The sequence below is a fragment of the Phyllopteryx taeniolatus genome, chromosome 15, assembly GCF_024500385.1.
Source record: "Phyllopteryx taeniolatus isolate TA_2022b chromosome 15, UOR_Ptae_1.2, whole genome shotgun sequence".
In the NCBI taxonomy this organism is placed as follows: domain Eukaryota; kingdom Metazoa; phylum Chordata; class Actinopteri; order Syngnathiformes; family Syngnathidae; genus Phyllopteryx; species Phyllopteryx taeniolatus.
Genome location: NC_084516.1, coordinates 2257340 through 2277824, shown reverse-complemented (window position 1 = coordinate 2277824; position 20485 = coordinate 2257340). Strand labels below are relative to the sequence as shown.

The window sequence follows — 20485 nt, the reverse complement described above, 5'->3', positions numbered from 1 at the left end:
TTTTAAACAGTGGAACGACTGCTACTTTAACACACACAAGGAGCAGCAACACATTCAGAGCATAAACAACAATATGTAATGTATACATATACTGTATTCTCTCTGCTCTGTGGGAACAGCAACTATTTCATCACAATTGCACAAACTACGGGCAAAATATTTCACTTATTTTGCCGCTGATATCTTTTTTTTTTAGGAAAGTCCCTAACCTAATCTGTTCTGCGTGGGAACTCGGGTATGGTACAGAGGCGTACCCAATACGAATACACGTACATACGCGCGGACCTGCCAGCTGAGAATCACCGGCTTCTACAAATCAAGCGGCCGTACTTTGGCGGACGCCTGCAAATGGAAGCCAATTTTGCCCCGCTCCCCAGGTGTTAGGCTTGATGTTCATTAAAAGACACTCAGCAGCGGCGAGGACTCCGCAGGGGGGGGGGGGGGGGGGGGGGGGGGGCTACGCTCTTAATATCCCACATTGTCACTCACGGATCCAGACACGGCGGGAGATACGGCTTTAAATTGACATCATGGGATTTTTAGGACGTTTTACGCAGAAAAATGACTTCTTTTTTGTTTTTGTTTGTGTAAATAGTGATTGAAATACCTTTATTGATCTGTGTTAGTGCTTCCATTACTAACTTTCTATACTTTATATTGGCGTACTCACCGCTAGCATGCGAGCATACCAACTGCTAGCATGTTATTATTTCAACATTTCTCAGTACAAATAGTATCGGAATCCTGGGCAAGATGCAAAATCCTTATGGATCTGCCTCAGTACTTCAGTTTCTCAGGTTACTATCTTATTTTAGGTCTGCATAATGCTAGCATTTTATCAGTTCTCATTATATTAGTCATCTATCCTATTTACATTTAATTACTTGCACTTGTCACTTGAACGATGTGAAAATCTAGCCCTTGGATTCCATAGTGATGGGATTTTTGTTCCCGGGCCTTCTGGGAAAGCTAACATTAGCACTTAGCAAGAGCGGGATGTGTAGATGAATTAATAAGGGTCACTGGCGCAGTGGTCAGCAACTTGTGAAGGTCCTTCATTTCCCGGCTGATGACAAAGAGCATGTTACAGCCTGCGCAGCATAATACATTTTTATTAGCGACGCGCCAAGATGTGGTGCTTTGTTGCAGCTATCGAAAGATATATACAGTAAGTCATGACTGAAGTCAAAGAACTAAGATTTCCAAAATGTGTCAGGTGTAGCTGCAAGTGAATTATGAATATATATATGTTTTAAATGCTTGAAAAACAACAACAGCTGTGCAAAGGCAGAATGTTACGAACCAGAAAATCAGAATAAATCACCAAACAGAAAATGGCAAGATGAGTGGAATAAACAAATCAAGGAAGAAAAGAAGAGCAAAGTAGTCCAAAAATCTTTTTTAAATAAAATATAAAAATCACGCAATCACACATTGGACACAGTATAATTATTACCGGGAGAGCAAAAATGTGATCACCCCTGAGGGTAAGGCAGAAGCCAGCCAATGAACAATAGCACACGAGCCAACGACTTGAGTACCTTCGACTGCAGATTTGAAAAGGACACTTTCACACCCCACACCCACCCGGCCGCACCACCGACCACCATCACACCTCCGACTTCTGCGTTGACCATCCACGAATAGGATGTGAGACGCATCTTCAAACAACAAAAGATTAACAAAGTGGACCAGACCATGTGTCCCCGTCCTGCCTCAAAGTCTGCACGGACCAGTTCGCTCCAGTCTTCACACAGATCTTGAATAGATCTCTGGAACTGTGCAAAATATCATCCTGTTTCAAACGCTCCACCATCATTCTAGTCCCCGAGAAACCTACAATCTCGGGTCTAAATGACTACAGGCCTGTCGCCTTGACATCTGTGGTCATGAAGTCCTTTGAACGTCTCGTGCTGGACCACCTCAAGAGCGTCACAGGTCCCCTACCGGACCCCCTGCAGTTTGCCTACCGAGCGAATAGGTCTGCGGATGAAGTGCAGTCAACATGGGACTGCACTTCATCCTAGAACACCTCGATAATACAGGGACCTATGCGAGGATCCTGTTCGTGGACTTCAGCTCAGCGGTCAACACAATCATCCCTGAACTCATTTCCTCCAAGCTTCTCCAACTCAGCGTCTCGTCTGCCATCTGTCAGTGGATTTACAGCTTTCTGGAGCTGCGGTGCTGGCGACACAACCTGGAGCTGAACACGCTCAAGACTGTAGAGATGATCGTGGACTTCAGGAGGCATCCTTCGCCACAGCTGCCCCCCACACTGTCCAGCTGCCTTGTGTCAACCGTCGAGACCTTCAAGTTCCTGGGAATTAAAGTCTCTCAGGACCTGAAGTGAGCGATCAACATCAACTCCGTCCTAAAAAAGGCCCAGCAGAGGATGTACTTCCTGCAGCTTCTGAGGAAGCACGGCCTGCCACGGGAGCTGCTGAGGCAGTTCTACACAGGAGGCAGGTCATCGAATCAGTCCCGTGTTCTTCCATCACAGTCTGGTTTGGTGCTGCTACAAAAAAGGACAAACCCCGACTGCAACGGACAATCAAAACTGCTGAAAAGATTGTCGGTACCCTCCTACCCACCCTTGAGGACTTGCACGCTGCCAGAACTAAGACAAGAGCGTGCAAAATCCTCTCTGACCCTCCACATCCCGGTCACCGGCTCCTTCCCTCAGGTAGGCGCTACCGATCAATGCAAATTAGAACTAGCAGACATTCCAACAGCTTCTTCCCTCTTGCCATCAACTTCTTAAACAGCTACAATTCCATTGCTACATGCTTCCAATTGCTTTTGTCTGAGTTTGTCGTCACATTTCTGTGGGGCCAATTATATATCACTCGTGCACTCACTGTAGTAGTCTCGCCACAGTGCACTATTTGCATACCTGTTGTTGACCAATACTGGCCACTCATGCCAGAGTAGCCTCTGCACCACTTGCACACCGACTGTGGAGTATCCGCAACATTTGCACAACCGACATTGTCCCAGATTATCGCGCTACTCGTCACTTTAAACTGCATACACTCCTTGAAGTCTCGGCGCCCTTTGCACAATGGTCATTGGACCGGACTATTGCTACATTAGTCATTCAAGTGCTAAAGGACTTGCATCTTTTTGCACAATTGTCAAAAAATAAATAAATAAATGTGCCAGTGACTGTTTTTCTGAATGTCTTTATGTCTCAACAGTGTTCTCTGTCAATTGACTGTCTGTTGTCGTACTAGAGCGGCTCCAACTACCGGAGACAAATTCCTTATGTGTTTTTTTTGGACATACTTGGCAAGTAAAGAGGATTCTGATTCTGATTCTGATTCTGATTCTGATTCTGATGACAGCTGATGAAGCTCCAGCGCGTTTAAAAGAGCTTTAAAATCAATCCAATTGAAACCAATGAGAAGCTAAACAAGGATTATCGGAGCTTGGAAGCATTCAAAAGCCTGGGAAAGAAAGAAGGAAAAAAAATACATTTGACTACTGACATCATCGCATGGTTGGAAAATCTTGGCCTCCATTCGACAACAATTACTTGATCATCAAGTGCACTCCATTTTACCTCAGCGGCTGGAGCGAGACATCACGAATCAACAACAGAGTCCACACAACATGCCTGAAAAGTCACCAATTTTGGGTGTATCCGGGTGAAAATGTAAACTCAGCAGTTTTCTAAAAAAAAAAATATATATATATATATCCCCCAACAACATTTACAGCGATCGACACGAAATCAGGCAGTCTCGTCTCTCATAATGGGAAGCATGAAATAGGATCCGTGCCTGAAAGGGAAGTTCAGTAGCCATTTTGGGCAAATTCCAGGTCTCATACATTGAAAAACTCCTACAGAAGAAGCAAAGATGCAAAAAAACAAAAAAAAACGCTTTACAAATAAAATAGTAACAACAATTCTCTTCATAAGAATATAAGACCTCTAATACAGCCTGGGGAATAATGGATGTTCAGTGGCTGGTATATATCCCGCCAGGTTGTCGAGGGCCTTTCCCACACCGCAACCACGAGGCGCTCTAAAATGTCCGCCCTCGCCCGGAGCCCCGGTTAAACTCTGGCTGTCAAGTCGGACTTCTTATTTTTTCTTTCTCCTCTTCTTTTCCCCTCCTTGCACTTCCACCTTTATCAGTGCCATGCGCGCACTCACGGCTGACAACGAGGCGCTCTAAAGCAGCCGCACTCAGTAGACTGTCCGAAGGGAAGATGTCTTTTAGCTAATTGCACGTCGCCATTGCACTGGAAAAGCCTCGATGCATACGAAGGCACTTGAGTTCTCATCTAGCGGAGGAGGGGCAACACATGCCGAGGTGCATCACGACGCCATTTTAGCCACGCTGAAAAAAATCAGGGAAACCAAAATAGTGTAAAGTTCGAACGATATATCTCCCCAATTGAGTGCTACATAGTTTTCAGTCTTTGCACACGTTCAGCAATTATGTTTAAACTTGTATGATGCATTTAGAAACATTAACATTCGAGTTTTTAACACACTTGTTCTCAACAAATCCTTGCGAGTAAAACTCAATCCTATTAATGACTACTTCACATTCACCTCCCAATTTGGTGCTCAATCTCAGTTAAACACACACGCAGGCTGCTGTGTTCACGACATCGGTCCTTTGAGGTCTGGACTTGAGGACACCGTGTGCCCGGTCTCCATTATTTAGCGTGTAGTGTGCATAGTTTACAACACCGGTGGCTCAAAGTGGGGCCGACGTCTCTGCCACAATCCGACCAATCGGAGAGCTCCAGGGTGCGTGCGCCGGCGAGGCACGCACGCCAGTGCCATTTACGGACTAGCCGATAAATAATTCATCACCGGCCTCTCCGTCGAAGGTGTATATATATATATATACATATATATATATATATATATATATGTATATATATATATGGCATATCATCTCCAACAGAACGCACATTTCAGATCTGTGAAATTGTGTGAGAATAATGAACGATGCCACACAGACAAAGTTTTGCAAGTAGGGTGTGGGGTGAAATGTCAACCAAGGTCATTTCAGTGGTTTTTTTTGTGTTTTGTTTTTTTGCTGTATTTGTATTATGTTTTTTCCAGTATAGTACACAGGCATACAAAGTTTTCACACGGAACATATTAGGTAAGCAACAGGAAGTTTAACTGTCTCGTCCTCTGGCCACTAAATTACCACATGAACAAATACATGCATCATTGCTAGCAATATGCCCAAGCGGTACATTAAATTCATTTCAAATGTTTAAACCATAATATGCTGGACATGTGTTTTTAGAGGCTATGTTTAAAAACAAAAACAAAACATTCTTTAATGTTCTTACCTTCTATAATAGTGTGTGGTGACTTTGCAACAGTAAGAAAATGCAGGTCCACTGCGCTAGAGTCTCTAAGACATTTCTCCAAATAAGAGGTACGGCATGCTTGCTTCAAGTTTGTCACTGCCAGTTAAGTTTCATTGGAAACCTGACACATGAAACAAGAGAATTAAACATCAAAATGTTCAAACAAACAATGTCAATTTGCCTAACGAAAGTCCGCTAGCTTAATGCTAGAACGTAATTTGAAACGCCAAAGATGGGCTAACTGAAATTGGCATTGATATGCGGTTCATGTAAACCTTCAAACAACTGCTACTTGAACATACACGGAGGAGCAACACATACAAACGCCGCATCAGCAGAAACTGGGGCTTCAACATCTTGCTCAAGGACACATGGTCACGGGGGCCCAAGATTGAACCCACAACCTCGACCAGATACACAGATGAAGTGTTTGTCTAAAATGCCAAAAGAGAAGAATAGACTTGACTACTAACTCCATGGCTAAAACTGAACAGCACGTTGACCATTTTGGTTTGAGGTAGCCGAATTCCAGAGCTTTACAAACTCCTACCAGGGAATTCGACGCCCAAATGAGCCCTGAGTTTGCTGTGCAAATGACAAAAGAGAGTGTCTAATTCCCACACAGATTCCGGTTGGAAGGCGGGATCCGTGGGTTATGTTTAAATGTTTAGTCTGGAGGGAGTGCACATATGAGGGAAAGGCTGGATTGAGAGGAGCGGGCCACGTCTGAAGGCTGAGGCGGTCCTCGAGGAAAATCCATTGTCTCGCTTCAGCGGGAGAAATTTATGAAGCTCCAACATAAACGCGGTCATGTCCAATTAGCTGCTGAGAATTTATAAGGCGATGGTTGGAGGACGCGGGGGATAAAGACTTGAGTTGAAACCAATAAGGCGTGCGACTGGTCAACGATCGCTGCTTCACGCAGTTCGCTCGCCTCGCTCGGTCGCTTCCCGCTGCGCTGGCGACGGGACGCCGCGGGTCCCGCTCCTGCTCGGGTTGGCATCACACTCCATGAAGCTGTGTACTGGAGCTTGGCAAAGCATAAGGCCACAAAAAAAAAAAAAAAAAAAATATTTAACACCACGAGAAATGAAACGTAAGGCAGATTTGAAGGTCAAAACTACATCTTCGGCTAAAGCAAAGAGGCTAACAAAAGTAGGACAAGATGCAGTGGTAGGAGGTAATAAAGTACAACCACTTTGTTTCTGTACTTAAGTAGATTTTCCGGGGTTGTACTTCATCAAAATAGGCTCATTACATTTTGACAACCTCCGTAAAAAAGAAAGTGCTCAAGCCAAGCGCTTGACTGATACGGGCGGGACAGCAGCAGTGACATGAAGGAACGTGAACCAGGAAGCTGAACGAGTTCATATGCTGAAGCCATAAAGATGATTCACACTCTGATTGACAGCCAAACGAGATGCTCCCCTCAATCGCTCAACGTACGGAGCGACTGCGGATACCGCGGTCTGTTGCCCATGGACACCTGGGTATCGCCAACGCTGGGAGAACGAGGACCAAACCCCAAAACTTCAGGTTGGGTGACGACTACTCTACCACATGAGCCGAGCTGAGGTTGTTCTCCAGAACGCTGCACCTGAAACTCTTCACCCACCCGGCCAATGTGAGCCAACACACTGTTGCCAAGAAGCAGCGGAGCATTTTGCAGTCGCCGTAGAGCTTCGGGGGTACAGACGATCAAAGCAGCGAAGATATGACACGGGGAGTGGAAAGCAGGCACAGCGCAAGTTGGCAGGCAGAGTTTGAGAGAAACCACTGAGAGAGCGGGAGTGATGGCGCTTTCCCCGCCGAGGGACGGGAGGAATCGGGATATCGGTGACTACAGTAAAGAGACAGATAAAGCCCCATTAACGGCTGCTTCCAGCTGCTTTCTCGGGTTCCGCCGCCGCATGGCTCCCCCTTGATGTTTGTTTATCTTTCTTCTCATTTATACCCGTAATTGCTACGCCTCTGCCTGTCGTGGCATCATTAAAAATACAGCTGCTGACATGACTTCACAGGGACATATGCTCAAAGCGAAGTCTGGCCAGAAGGATAGCTGGCAAGCTGACCGATTAATTGGTCATTGGTGGGATTGCACGCGAGGAGGAGATGTTCCAACATCTTCAATGCATGTCACCGCGCTACAGTCAACCCCCGCTGTAGTGAGGTTCGTCCTTCATGAGCATCTTTTAAATGGGGTTTTACAGTACAGGCAAGTCAGAATTTAGAGAGATTCGACAAATTTAAGATAACCTTAATATATGACTAAAACGCTGTCTCGAAATGAACGTTTGCGACCAGCTACGACAATTAGCGTGTCTACAATTGGTGACATAAATATTACAGTCTCTAGTCTAATCCTACTACTGTCTTTTGTCTTTTTTAAATGCATTTAATCATGTCAAGCACGTTGAGTTAGCCTGTGTATGAAATGTGCTATATAAATAAGGCTGCTGAGGCAGATAACATGGCGGACTAGCATGGCTAACATCAGCTCGTTTCTGCTCTGACGTTACTTAAAGGTCCCTTTCCAGCATTATTCTTTGGTATTATTTCATAATCTTTGCCCTTTTATCAGGTTTGCAAGATCATTTGGGTCGGAAATGCCCAGAATGTCCTTTTTTCAAGTTATTCCAGTTGGTCTTCTACACCTGGCAGTTGAAATGGCCGAATTTCTCATTCATATGTGACATGTAAATAGGCTTTGCCTTAACTGGAAATTGCCTAATTTAAATATGTAAAAAAGCTTGCCTCTAACCGGTTCATATCATGGCATCTACTAGCGTCTACAAGCTTGCGGTGGCCAAGAATTCATAATTTAAGGAAAGTAATGGATAAATCTATGCTAATTTACGTTAGCTGATCTATGGTGTTTCACATATATATCTTAGCATTATGCTAGTGAACTTTCGTTGGACAAACATACATGGTTTTCTTGAGCATTTATGAAATACACAATGTTTAAAAAACGTGTATTTGCGAAAAATAAACAGCGCGCGTTGCCTCCGATTCGTAGAACTGTGCAAGTGAGTCTTCTTTTTGTTTCCTCAAAGTGTTGTTAGACAATAGTCTCCCGTTTCTTGATACAGGCGCAGATGAATACTTTAAAACGTGTGTTTGAAAAAAGTTCTCTCCCGCAGATTTGTACCTATCATCGGTGGCAGTCCCTGTGATAAACAGATAAACAGAACATCCCGTCACCTAAAACCTTTGGGACACCGCAAACAAAGTATATTGACAGTTCAGTGCGGTTAAAGGAACGTCCCGGCGGAATGCCGTCTAAAACCCAAGCATACCCAGCGGTGCAGGCTCATCCTATAGGCGTCATTTTGCCATCCCGAAAAAAATCAAACGAAATCAGAACGACGGCTAACAAATGCGCGGCATCCAATTTTTGGGTTGGCGCACCCTAAAGACTACAACTCTACCGTCTCTTTTTCCACTTTCTGGTTCTGTGAATACATAGTTAGCGCAGGGATCCATCTATCCCGCCCTAAATTCTGGCAGCTCAGAGCGACGACTCCCGCAAAGGCAGAAACCATTGAACATTAACATGGTTTATGGGGAGGGGGCTAAGAGTGAGGATGAGGAGAAATCCCACCGCCAGCTGTCATCCGCATCAGAGAGACCAGACCAGATGGAGGCGCTTGGAAAGTTTAGCGTGCTGGGGAGGGGATCTCTGGGTCCGCTTTCAACACAAGAAGGCACGGCCAGCGAGCCTTTACACCGCATCGGACAACGCGTCGTAGGAAAATACGACTGTGCGTATTGTGGTACGCTCCGTTTGTATTTGTTTATGCCGCATTTGTGCTAAAGGAGCAGTAGTTTGAAGGTTTATGATTACCACAACATCTATGCTAATTTTCATGAGCCTGTTTTTGGCATTTCCCATTATATGTTAGCATTACGCTAGTGGACTTTCCTTGGATAAAATGATGATGACGGTTGAACATTTTGGTGTTTAAATGTGCATTTAAGTGTGTTTTGCTAAGTTTAAATGTGTTTAAAGCGTATCCCTGGTGATAAAGAGGGATTCGCTGTAAATCTCTGCGACGACAGTCCACACAGTCAAACTTCTAGATGGCTTCTTTCACTTCCGCGAGGAGACAGGCGGAGAGTTCTAGAAGATGAGACGACGCGGCGACGTGTCGGCCGGTGTCACTCACTCAGCGCAGGCATTTGTCGCCTCCCTTCGGAAACACACTTGTCTCGTTTCACCAAACGTTCGCGCTCCCTCCGGGCGCAAGCCGCCGTCTCCGTGGGGAAAAAAAAAAAAAATAATAAAATAAAAGAGGTTCAATTTCCCTCGTCGTTTACATGGACAGCTCATGTCCTTCAGCGGCGAAGGCGAGGCATCCGTCTGATGGATTCTACCTGGCGCTACCCGTCAACTCACGCAAGTCGTCAGACAGAAGCGGGACTAATTCGTCGGAAAGCCATGGAGTAAAATAAAATACATCATACTGACCTAAAGTCCAGCGACCAGCACCCATTTTTCAAATAAAGCGAGGCCAGATTAGCGCGCGAGAGGGAAAATTGAAGCGGCGATGGCGTCTCTGAATATTTGATGCAGACGGATGGCTGTTCACTCCAGTGGAACAAACTGGAATCGGAATCCGGTCGCTCATCTGGAAAAGGTTCTGTAATGTGAAAATAAGGTCCTCATTTTGGCTCGCTTCCAAAAGAGGAAGCTGCCGCAACTAAAACGCGATGCTCTGTCCGTATGTGTTGCTGCGGCCTGCGCTGAGCTAGCAGTTTTGCAAAGGCTTATATTTACGGTAGCGTCGATGCTCATTTCCGCTAGCCCGTCTATGGCGTTTTTAATGATTTGAGCAGCAGACTAGCAGACTTTCGTTAGTCAAAACAATTCTGTTTGGTTGCACATTTTGCTCTTTAAATATATTTATATTATATATATTAATATATAAATATATTTGATTCTGTTTGTATTTTTAATGCTATTTGTATATGTTGCTGCTGCGTGTGTTCAAGCAGCAGTTGCTTGAAAGTTTAGTTTATGGTTTGCTAGAACATTTGGGTGTTTAAATATACAATGTTACATTCTTTTTTTATTTAAATTTTATTTCAGTTTTGTGTGACAAATAAACAGCATGAAACAACCCTCTTTGCCTCTGATTCGACGCAGTGTGCGGGTGTCTTGTTTTCCTTTCGCCAAAGTGATGTTATCCCATAGTCTCCAATTTCTTGACAGCAAAAGCGTGAAAACAGGCACTAAGGAATACTTTAAAAGGTGTGTTTTAATGAGTTTACGTGTGTATTATAAGTTTAAGTGTGTTAAAAGCATGCGGGAGTGGTAAAACTATCAAATTTGATATGATTTCTATAGCAGATGGTCCGGAACATAGCCCCCGCAAAGATGGAGGTTTCACTCTACTTGTATACACAGCTAAAGGTATATAATTCAATCAACCCATCCAAACAACAACATACAGAGATGAGTCCATGTGTGAAAAACAGTCAGTCGTTGCACTTTTTATTTCCTCAGAGGGGAAAAAAAATGCACCTTTTAATAAGCTGCGACGCTAACACAACACCGTCGACCGCTGCGTCGCGTGTGTGTGTGTGTGTGTGTGTGTAACGCGACACTTACGTCTGCCTCTTTTTTGTTTTGTTCCCCCCCCGCGTCCGTCTCTTCTTTAAAAGGTGCAAGTGTAACCTCCACGCCTCCCAGTGCCTGCTGCAGGACGGCAACCTGCAGTGCCAGTGTGAGCACAACACCACGGGCCAGGACTGCCAGCGCTGCAAGAAGGGCTTCAAGGCCAAGTCCTGGAAGGCCGGCTCATACCTGCCCACGCCCAACGGAACCCCCAATACCTGTACGTACCCCTCAAATGCGACCGCGTCTCTTACGTGGGTCATTCCAGAATTCGAGGACAATGTACTGTGATTGGTTCATTCGGAACACGGCCACATCCCCAGTTATAAGAGGGTGTGCACACTTGTGCAACCACATTATATTAGTTTATTTTTACTTGCCATCTTGAAAAGATGTTTTTTTTTTTTTTTTTTTTAAATCAACTGAGTTGTAAAGGTTATAGGTCACATAGGTACTATCATTGACATTGACCATGTGACTGGCCGGTCGGTTCCTTCTGCAACAAAGCATTACAGAGATCCATTTTTAACAAAACAGGTTTACTCAAATATATGTAACCTATTCTCATTCTTTATTGTCCCCCCCCCCTCCCAAAAAAATAAAATAAAATAAAATAATAAGAATAATCCAGACTTTCAATCTTGAGGCGTCATAATGCCACACGGCTCCCACAGACTGAGGGAAGAGGCGGAGTTTTCCAAAACTTCTCAGACACTCAACAGTCTCACTGGATTCGTTCTCAAGCTATTTTCAACAATTTACATTGGTAAATAGTGCGTGAAAATAACAGATGACACGGGGACAGACCAATCTTATTGGTTTGTGAAAAAATCGGGAATTGACCATATTTGGACATGACCGTTTTCCGCCAGACAGCGCCGATATGTAAGTTGATCATCAAGAGCTAGTCGGTATTTATATCGTTATCATATTTTAGAATCACTCCCACTCAAGATACAGTTCCATTTCTGTTTTTTTAATGCATGAATTATTTAAAATGACAAAAATGGAATGATCCATCAACTCAAATAATTATGATCTGGTCTCAATTGACTCCCAAATCGATTTTGCTTTATGAGGGGCAACAGGTGGATACGCAGAGGAATTTTATCGTCTGCCATCGAGTGGAAGAGCATTTACTTGTTCTGCCTCTCGCTATACGTCGCTGGCATAGATGTAGAAAATCAATCATGTTCAGGCCAATTCAGTGAAATTGGATCTTTTCCCACGGCGCATGTGATCTCTCGAAACGAACCGCATCACAGAAAGGTTTAATGCTTGTTATTTTTTATTTGTATACTTTTCTATGGCCAAAAAATAAATAAATGGTAAGGCAAACCCACAAGATTTGTCAAGACACGTTTCAAAGTGGAAGAGGAAGTTTGGACAGAGCTCACCGGGTTTGCGTCACCTCCGATGAGGCGAGAGCGCGTGTGGGGGGGGGGGGGGGGGGGGGGGGGGAGAACGCTGCCAGCTACACAACTAGCAATAAAATAATAATCTAGGGCAGCGTCTCCCCAGTTTTGTCCTTTCAAACCAACACGGACACGCTGGCGTGCGCAGGAAGAGACACGCACAGCCAGCAACGCGGGCGAAAACGCACCTGCGCCGGCACGTGACACAGGAAAAAAAAAAGGCCTCGTTGTTAGCCCCTTATTTTTCTGCGCCGGCGCGCCGCCCGTCAAGCTAGCGACACGCACACTCGCGCTTTTACACTCACGGATCCCATTAGCGGAATTTAAAAATTCAAAATGTTTGCAACTTTGCTCGATGGAGGCGCAACACACAAAGTGGCTCACGGAAACGTTTGGATATTCACGACATTCGGCCGTACTTGACTTGAGCATTTGTTTTTCTGAGGACTTTTTACTTTTATTCCCAACATTTGAGAAGGCATAAAAAAAAAAAAAAGTCTACACACCCCTGTTCAAAGGTCAGGTTTGTATGATGTCAAAATAAATAAAATAAAATGAGAGCAAGAAAAATCTATCTATCTATCTATCTATCTATCTATCTAAGTACAGGGTAGATTAAAACAAATTTGAAACAAAATGAGAAATAAATTGAATAAAATAGGTAGTCAGAAACTGATAGGTTCTGTACAATGACTTTTTTTTTTTTTTTTTTTTCTCAACGTTGCGTAAAGCTTTTCCTGAATCAGACCTCTTGAAGATTTTCATTCCAGTTTTCGAACATGGAGCTGTGGAGCCAAAACGCGTTTTACGTGACCTAAAATCTCGAAGCCTTCCCGAACGTGACTTTGGGCGAACTCAATGCACAAAAGTCAACAAGTTCTCATCTTTCTTCTTTCTTCTCTTCTCCTTTCAGGTACGATTGCTGGTTCGCCCTCCGGTTCTAGTAAGTACTCATGCAAAGCAGAGGAGATTTGGCTGCATATCTTTTCTTCTTTGCCATCCCTCCCTTCTTTTGCGTCGCTTTTCTAAGTTTGAACCCCATCGCCGACGCTCCTGACACTCCCACCCTCTGCAGTCAGTCGCTTCTCTTTCCCCTCTCTCTCTCTTTCTCTCGCTCTTTCCATCTCTGCTTCATTATTAATAGGCCCCTCTGCTGGCCGTGTGCTTTCATCGCTGCGCCTCACACAAACCTGCTCAGGAGGAATTCTTCCACAGTTTGGTTTTCAGACTACAGTCGTTGACGGACTGAAGAAAAGGGGAGTTGAGAGCAGACAGTCGGTAGATGGAGAGGAGCGCTGCGGGTGGGTGGTGGTGGTGAGGGGCGGGGGGCGCGGAGGAGAAGAAAAAGAGGATGCCGGCATACTGTATGTGAAGCGCTTGGGGGAGGCGGGAATGAAGAGGGAAGCTGATTAGGGATTCTCTCTGTGGAGAATCTCTCAGGCTAGCAGCTCTTCCACACAAGCCGGAGTCAAAGTGGCGACGGTGACTCTGGCTTTTATGCGCGCGGCCCCCTTCGCGCTGCATAAAAGGCACCGACGCCCAACGGCCGCGCCCGGTCTATCGGCGGCAATTTTGCACTTTGGGCGGTCGGGGGGGGGGGGGGGGGGGGATACGTTCTACAACCACCCGGTAGAGGTTCAAATCTGCAATCTAGAGAAATCATATGAAAATCTCCCACACGATTTCAACACAATTAAACGTCCTAAAACCCAGTGCGGTACGACACTGAAGGTGAAATTCAAACTTGTACTAAAAAATGTCATGTGTGTGCGTCGTTGTAAAGTAAATGTTCGAGTGCCTGTATATTGTAAAAAAAAAAAAAAAAAAGAAAAGAAATAATAATAATAATTGCTTAGAAATCCTCGAAATGCAGGACACTGGACCACAATACAGCTGAGGAACACATTTTTGCCGGAACATTGCTCTGTATGAACGGCAGTGACGCGGAATGGGGCGGACGAAGTCAAGCTGGTGATTTTCCGGCCTCTTGAGTTCTTTTCTGGTCTCTTGTCTCCCGTGGATTGTTGTTGTTTTATCCTGCCAGGCCATCTGATGCATCGTTTGTTGCTGCAACTTTGCTGGGTCGAAAGCGTCTACGGTCCACCAAAATATCCAGTGGAAGTCAATCCGGAATTTAAGCAAAGGGTTGGGACACGGATACTCCTACTGCAGCAGTGTCCCCACCTTCGCCGTCTTGTGTTTTAGACGCGGGATGTTCCTACGCGCAGTCCCGTGCAGAGCATTTTTGAAAATCATTACACATCAACATCTGGGTCACAGAGAATCCCTGTAGATTTGTAAGCCTCTCCTGTGCAGAGAGCTGAATTTGTCTTCCAGCCTACCCAGTCGCGTGGCTGCGCTGTGCCCGGGTACCGTACGCAGCTCGGGCATATGGCGCACTTGCGCCAGACTGACGGATCGCACGGGAGGTCATCGGCGCTCGAACGCAGGATGTAATGTAACTCGTCGTATTAGCGGTCCGGTTACGTCAGCGAGCGTGCCGGCATGAGGATTAGGTTGGCGGCAGAGTTCTGATCCGCGGAGCCCACATCCTATTGGTCGGCCGGGCAGACGGGCGGGGGCGGGAGGGTCGGAGCCGCCAAATCCCCGGAACAAACCCACGCCACCCACCGTAACCCCGATTTTAGCTTTCCGAACACATGCACGGGGGAACGCCATTCCCATAGGAAATAATCAAAAACGATAACAATTTTGACAATATCGGAAAAAGCAGTCAACTGCCGTCTAATACAGTAACAAATATCCAAATAGCAAATTAAACGCAAAATAAGACATACTCTTTGATCATTTGCACCTATTGCATACTTTTATATTAGACGAGGCCTCCGCCCCTCACGTCAACACCAAGATGGCGCCAACGTACTACTTTATATTTATTTGACAGCGCTTTGTCGCCATCTTGTGGCATTTCGAGGTGTTTCAGAATGAGCACAAAAACAGAAAATCTAGTTTTCAGCGGATAGCTAAGGATAGTGTGGATGTGAATGCTTGTTTGACTTCATCATCGCTGTCGGGTGGGAACCGCATGCGTCCAAATCAGAATCAGAATCAGAATCCTCTTTTTCCATTCATCGATACTATTGGTCTGTCCCCCCGTCGTCTGTCTTGTTTTGTTTTTCCTGTTTTTACGCATTATTAACCAATTTAAAGTGTTGAGAAAAGCTTGAGAACACATCTATTAACTCTCTCGGGCAGTTCTTAAACTCCGCCTCTTCATCAATCTGCGGGAGCCGACCGGCGTTATGTCGCCTCAAGATTGAAAGCCTGGATGTTTTTTTTTGTTTGTTTTTTTTAGACAATCAAAGAGTCAAAATAGGAAATTTCACCCACCAGTCTTTTTTTGTTGTTGTCGTTTTTACCAAAACTCAACACGGACTCAGAGAAGAGGGCGATGATGGGTGCGTGCCTGGAAAATCATGTGCCACATTAAAACAACGTCCCCGCCACCGTTGAGGCGCGGACGCTAAGCGAGGGGGGGGCGCCCGAATCGCAATGTCTTCATTAGCCGGCGGCCGAATCAACACCGTACCTCGGCGCCGTAATAAGGCGCGCGGATGCTGCGAGTGACGGGTGGCATTAGGGCGATGATTGCGAGCGTTTGGCGGGGCGGCGTGACAAATGATCTCATTATATGCAAATACGGTACGAGTCCACGAGCGTGTGTGAACCCACAGTGCTGTGTGTGTGTGTGTGTGTGTGCGCCATGAGACAGTCCATCTGCACAGTCAGACAGGCAGGCACCTGTCAAATGACTGCGCAATAAATCCGCTTACATTCCCATAACCCATTTAAGAAAATACAATATAACCATATAGTACGTCTGTCCATCCGTTTTCTGTAGCGCTCGTCCTTATTGCGCTGGAGTCTTATCTCGTGGCATCTTGAGGCCAAAGCACTCTGTTGAAGTGAGTTGCGGAGCTTCATTTAGACAAAGGTAATGCTATGCCGCCATCTTGTGGCATCTTGTCGCCGAGGAACTATGGCGAAGTGAGTTGAGGCGCGGCATATAGACAAAAGTTGCGCTTTGCCGCCATCTTTGTGGCATCTTGGCGGCGAGGAACTATGTCGAAGTCGAGGAGATTTATTAAGATAAAAGTAGTGCTTTGCCGCCGTCTTGTCGCATAAAGGCAATTCGAAACCTTCAAAACCTACCGGGTCATAAATAACGTACTGTGAAAATGACATGAAACAAAGGAGGATTAAACATTTGAATACTCAACTAAACATACAATATAAAGTGACCACATTAAAAAAAAAACACACATTTGAAATAGTGTGTAAAATAGTTTAAAAATAGTTAGCATTATGTTAACGTACTTTCGTCCGACAAAATACCATTTCGTCAGACAAAAGACTAACCGCCCGAGTTGACTTCAGCTCCTAACGTCAATCACCACGGGCACGCCCCTTAAAGGCACACATTGACACATGAATACTACAGTACATACATTAATTACACTTTGTATAAGCAGTTTTTCTTCAAATGTCTTTTTTTTATGTTTTTTTTATGTTCCTACACAAAACGGTGCTGTTTTCCCCAAATTGAAAACAAAAACGATTTGGGGGGGAGGTGGTGCCGGAACTAATTAATGGCATTTCTATTCATTTCAATGGGGAAACTTTATCTTATATAGGGCTACAAATAATGATCTTTATTTTTTCTTTTAAATTGATTAATCTGTCAATATTTTTTTTTTGATTCAATGATGAATTTGAAAAAAATCACCACCATAACTTCATTCAAAAATAGGACATTCTTTTGAATCGAAATTGATGATGATGCAGTTACTGGTTTGGTGCAAAAATGTCGATCATTATTTTCCAAAGTAAAAGCAGATGTTTGCAAATGTCTTACTGTGATTAATCCCGAAGATAATCTGTCTGCTTTTATGGAAGATTACAGAAATCGGAGAATGTTTACTGGTGAGAGGCTGAATTTCCGAGGATTTCGACAATTTTAGGTTGCACGATGGCTCTAAACGATGAATCGATTATCAAAATAGTTCGATTAATTTTTGCACCTGGACTCTGAGTTATGATCCCAAAAAAAACTGTGCGAAAGTGGAAAGATGATTTCAATATACTGTACAGTGTGAAATGTGACTTTAAAGCCACATTATCCTTTAAGCATCTCGATGTTTCTCTGCAGGATTAAAACAAAAAATTAAAAATTACAAAAATAAATAAAAACCTTCTCCAAGCGTTGGGAAGCTTGCGGAACAGCTTTGGAGTTCAGTCTTTGTCAGCAGTGTGAAATCACACTTTTCACTGTGCGAACGCTCATCAGGCCGCGCACGTGCGTGTGTGCGCGCGTGTGTGTGTGCGTGTGTGCGTGTGTGTTTGAAGTGGGGGAAAAAAAAGGAGCATGAGGCGCTCTCTGGATAAACAATCTGAGGCAGCATCTCCTATGCTAATTCGCTAGCACGCTCAGCAGCTCCTCGTTGCATTTACATGCTGCGTGTAACCGATGCGGCGCAGCCTCAAAAACAACAACAACAAAAAAACTTTCAACGGCAATTAAAAAGCCGCAGTCTTTTTAAACAATCGCAAGCACCTGGGATCTCTCTCAATACGTATGCGTGGATGCATGAAAGCACGAATATGCTGTACTGCACATCGAATACGCGCAATGCAGCTTGGAGCCGCATTGCGTAAATTCTGTCTCCCCCTTGTGGAGGCCTGTTGTACTGCTGTTTTAGGTTGAGCCGATATAGTGAACCCGTTTGTCACAGGGGTTACGTTCCATACCCATCCGAGACGTAGCCTCCACATAAAAATCAAAAACTGCATTAGAGTCTGACCCTACTGTACCCAGTTATTCTCTTCTTCCTCAATACTACTCACTCTATTACGATACTATTTAACTCGTAAGTCAAGGTAAAACTGTACTTTACGTGACTTCCTATGGGAGAATATTTTTGAAGTTGCCGTTTGGAGTGCAGCCTTTTCAAACGGGATTGAGACTGCCGTTTCCCCACGGGAGTTTCTCGCCACTGTTACGGCGTGTACTCGTGTGCGTGCGCGTATGACCGGGGTTGCTTTGATGAGATGCAGCGTTGGCGTTGCGCAAGTCGTGTGAGATGACGACGACGACGACGCTACAGGCGCCGTGAAAACAGCTGCCGGAGCCCCGTGGAGGACGTGTGGGTGGAGAATGGGCGGCAGTGAGATTTGCCCGGAAGGGGGACGCTGACAGGATGCCCCTCTCCCGAACGGAAGCCACTGGAGACGAGCAAAAACACCTCGAGGGGTTCTGGAACACAGATGGAAGCATGCGGAGCGGTGGTCTCGAGTGGGCTGCTAAGCTCTGGCCACTCAACGGCGTGTATTTCGCCTTAAATGCATACACAAATGCAAACCCTCCCTCAGAGGCGGAAAAGTGGTACAACTTTTCCAAATAATACTCCAGCTCCGTGACGGAATGCTAGCGCAAATTGTCTCGGCTTGACTTTAGACCTGAACTATGTCGCGCCTGTTTAGATATGAAAATCTGTTTACAAGACAGAGTACAATTTGTTTAGAGTCCGACATGCAAATGTATCAGGCTGGGGCTTTTGGATATTTTTAGACTCGATTATTTTGAGTCATCGTCTAAAAATAGATTAGACAATAGCAAAACAAAATATCCATGTGAGGCGCAGGTATTATTTTTTGCCATCCACACGATAATATCTGTGACCTTAAATGCGTGTGGCTTTAAAAGGCGGGGCCTGGCCCGGTGAGAGTGTAGAGTGTGCTGCCGTGAGCCCAGGTTAGCGGTTGGCAAACAGTTGGCCAGTCAGTTCCGGTCATGCAGTTAGTGTAGGAATGCGCTTATTACGCATAGCTGCAGACGCTGCACCGATCCGCCTGTCGAGCTCCCGTTCCATTCTTCCCTCACTCGTGAACAAGACCCCAAGATACTTGAACTCCTCCACTTGTGGCAGGAACTCATCTCCGACCCGGAGAGATCGCCGCACCATCCCCGAACCGCTCCAGTGAGAGTTGGAGATCACGACTAGATGAAGCCAACAGAACCATATCATCTGCAAAAAGCAGGGATGCAATACTGAGGCCACCAAACCTGACCCCCTCTACGCCTCGGCTGCGCCTTGAAATTCTGTCCATAAAACTTATGAACAGAATCGGTGACAAAGGGCAGCCTTGGCGGAGTCCAACCCTCACCAGAAATGATTCTGACTTACTGCCGGATATGCGGACCAAACTCTGACTCCGGTGGTACAGGGACCGAACAGCCCGTATCAGGGGGTTCGGTACCCCGTACTTCCGAAGCACCCCCCACAGGACCCACCGAGGGACACGGTAGAACGCCTTCTCCAAGTGCACAAAACACATGTAGACTTGTTTGGGCGAACTCTCATGCACCCTCGAGGACCCTGCCGAGGGTGTAGAGCTGGTCCACTGTTCCACGGCCAGGACGAAAACCACACTGCTCTGAGATTTGACTTCCCGACGGAGCCTCCTCTCCATCACCCCTGAATAGACCAAACCAGGGAGGCTGAGGAGTGTGATCCCCCTGTAGTTGGAACACACCCTCCGGTCCCCCTTCTTAAAAAGGGGGCCCACCACCCCAGTCTGCCAATCCAGAGGCACTGTCCCCGATGTCCATGCGATGTTGCAGAGGTGTGTCAACCAGAAAAGCCCCACAACATCCAGAGCCTTTAGGAATTCCGGGCGAATCTCATCCACCCCCGGGGGCTTGCCACCGAGGAGCTTTTTAACCACCTCGGTGACCTCAACCCCAGAGATAGGAGAGTCCGCCTCAGAGAACCAAGACTCCGCTTCCTCATGGGAAGGCGTGTCGATGGAATTGAGGAGGTCTTCGAAGTATTCTCCCCACCGGCTCACAACATCCCGAGTCGAGGTCAGCAGCGCCCCATCCCCACTATACACAGTGTTGGTGGTGCACTGCTTCCCCCTCCTGAGACGCCGGACGGTGGACCAGAATTCCCGCGAAGCCGTCCCAAAGTCTTTCTCCATGGCGTCACTGAACTCCTCCCATACCCGGGAGGCCAAAAAGGCCCGATAGGTCTCTTTCTTCAGCTTGACGGCATTGGTGTCCACCAATGGGTTCGGGGAT

General features: G+C 45.7%; 1 protein-coding gene across 9 annotated transcripts in view; it reads left to right on the top strand.

The window, feature by feature from the left end:
• The window catches only part of ntng2b (netrin g2b), a 62541-nt gene that overhangs the window by 27153 nt on the left and 14903 nt on the right, over window positions 1-20485 (top strand). For all 9 annotated transcript variants that reach the window (XR_009792122.1, XM_061799884.1, XM_061799881.1 and 6 more), the window contains 2 exons: window positions 11017-11189; window positions 13298-13327. Coding sequence is in view for 8 of the 9 variants with exons in the window: in XM_061799884.1 (XP_061655868.1) it covers window positions 11017-11189; window positions 13298-13327 (203 nt within the window). In the remaining variant the exon portion in view is untranslated. The remainder of the gene's footprint in view (window positions 1-11016; window positions 11190-13297; window positions 13328-20485) is intronic.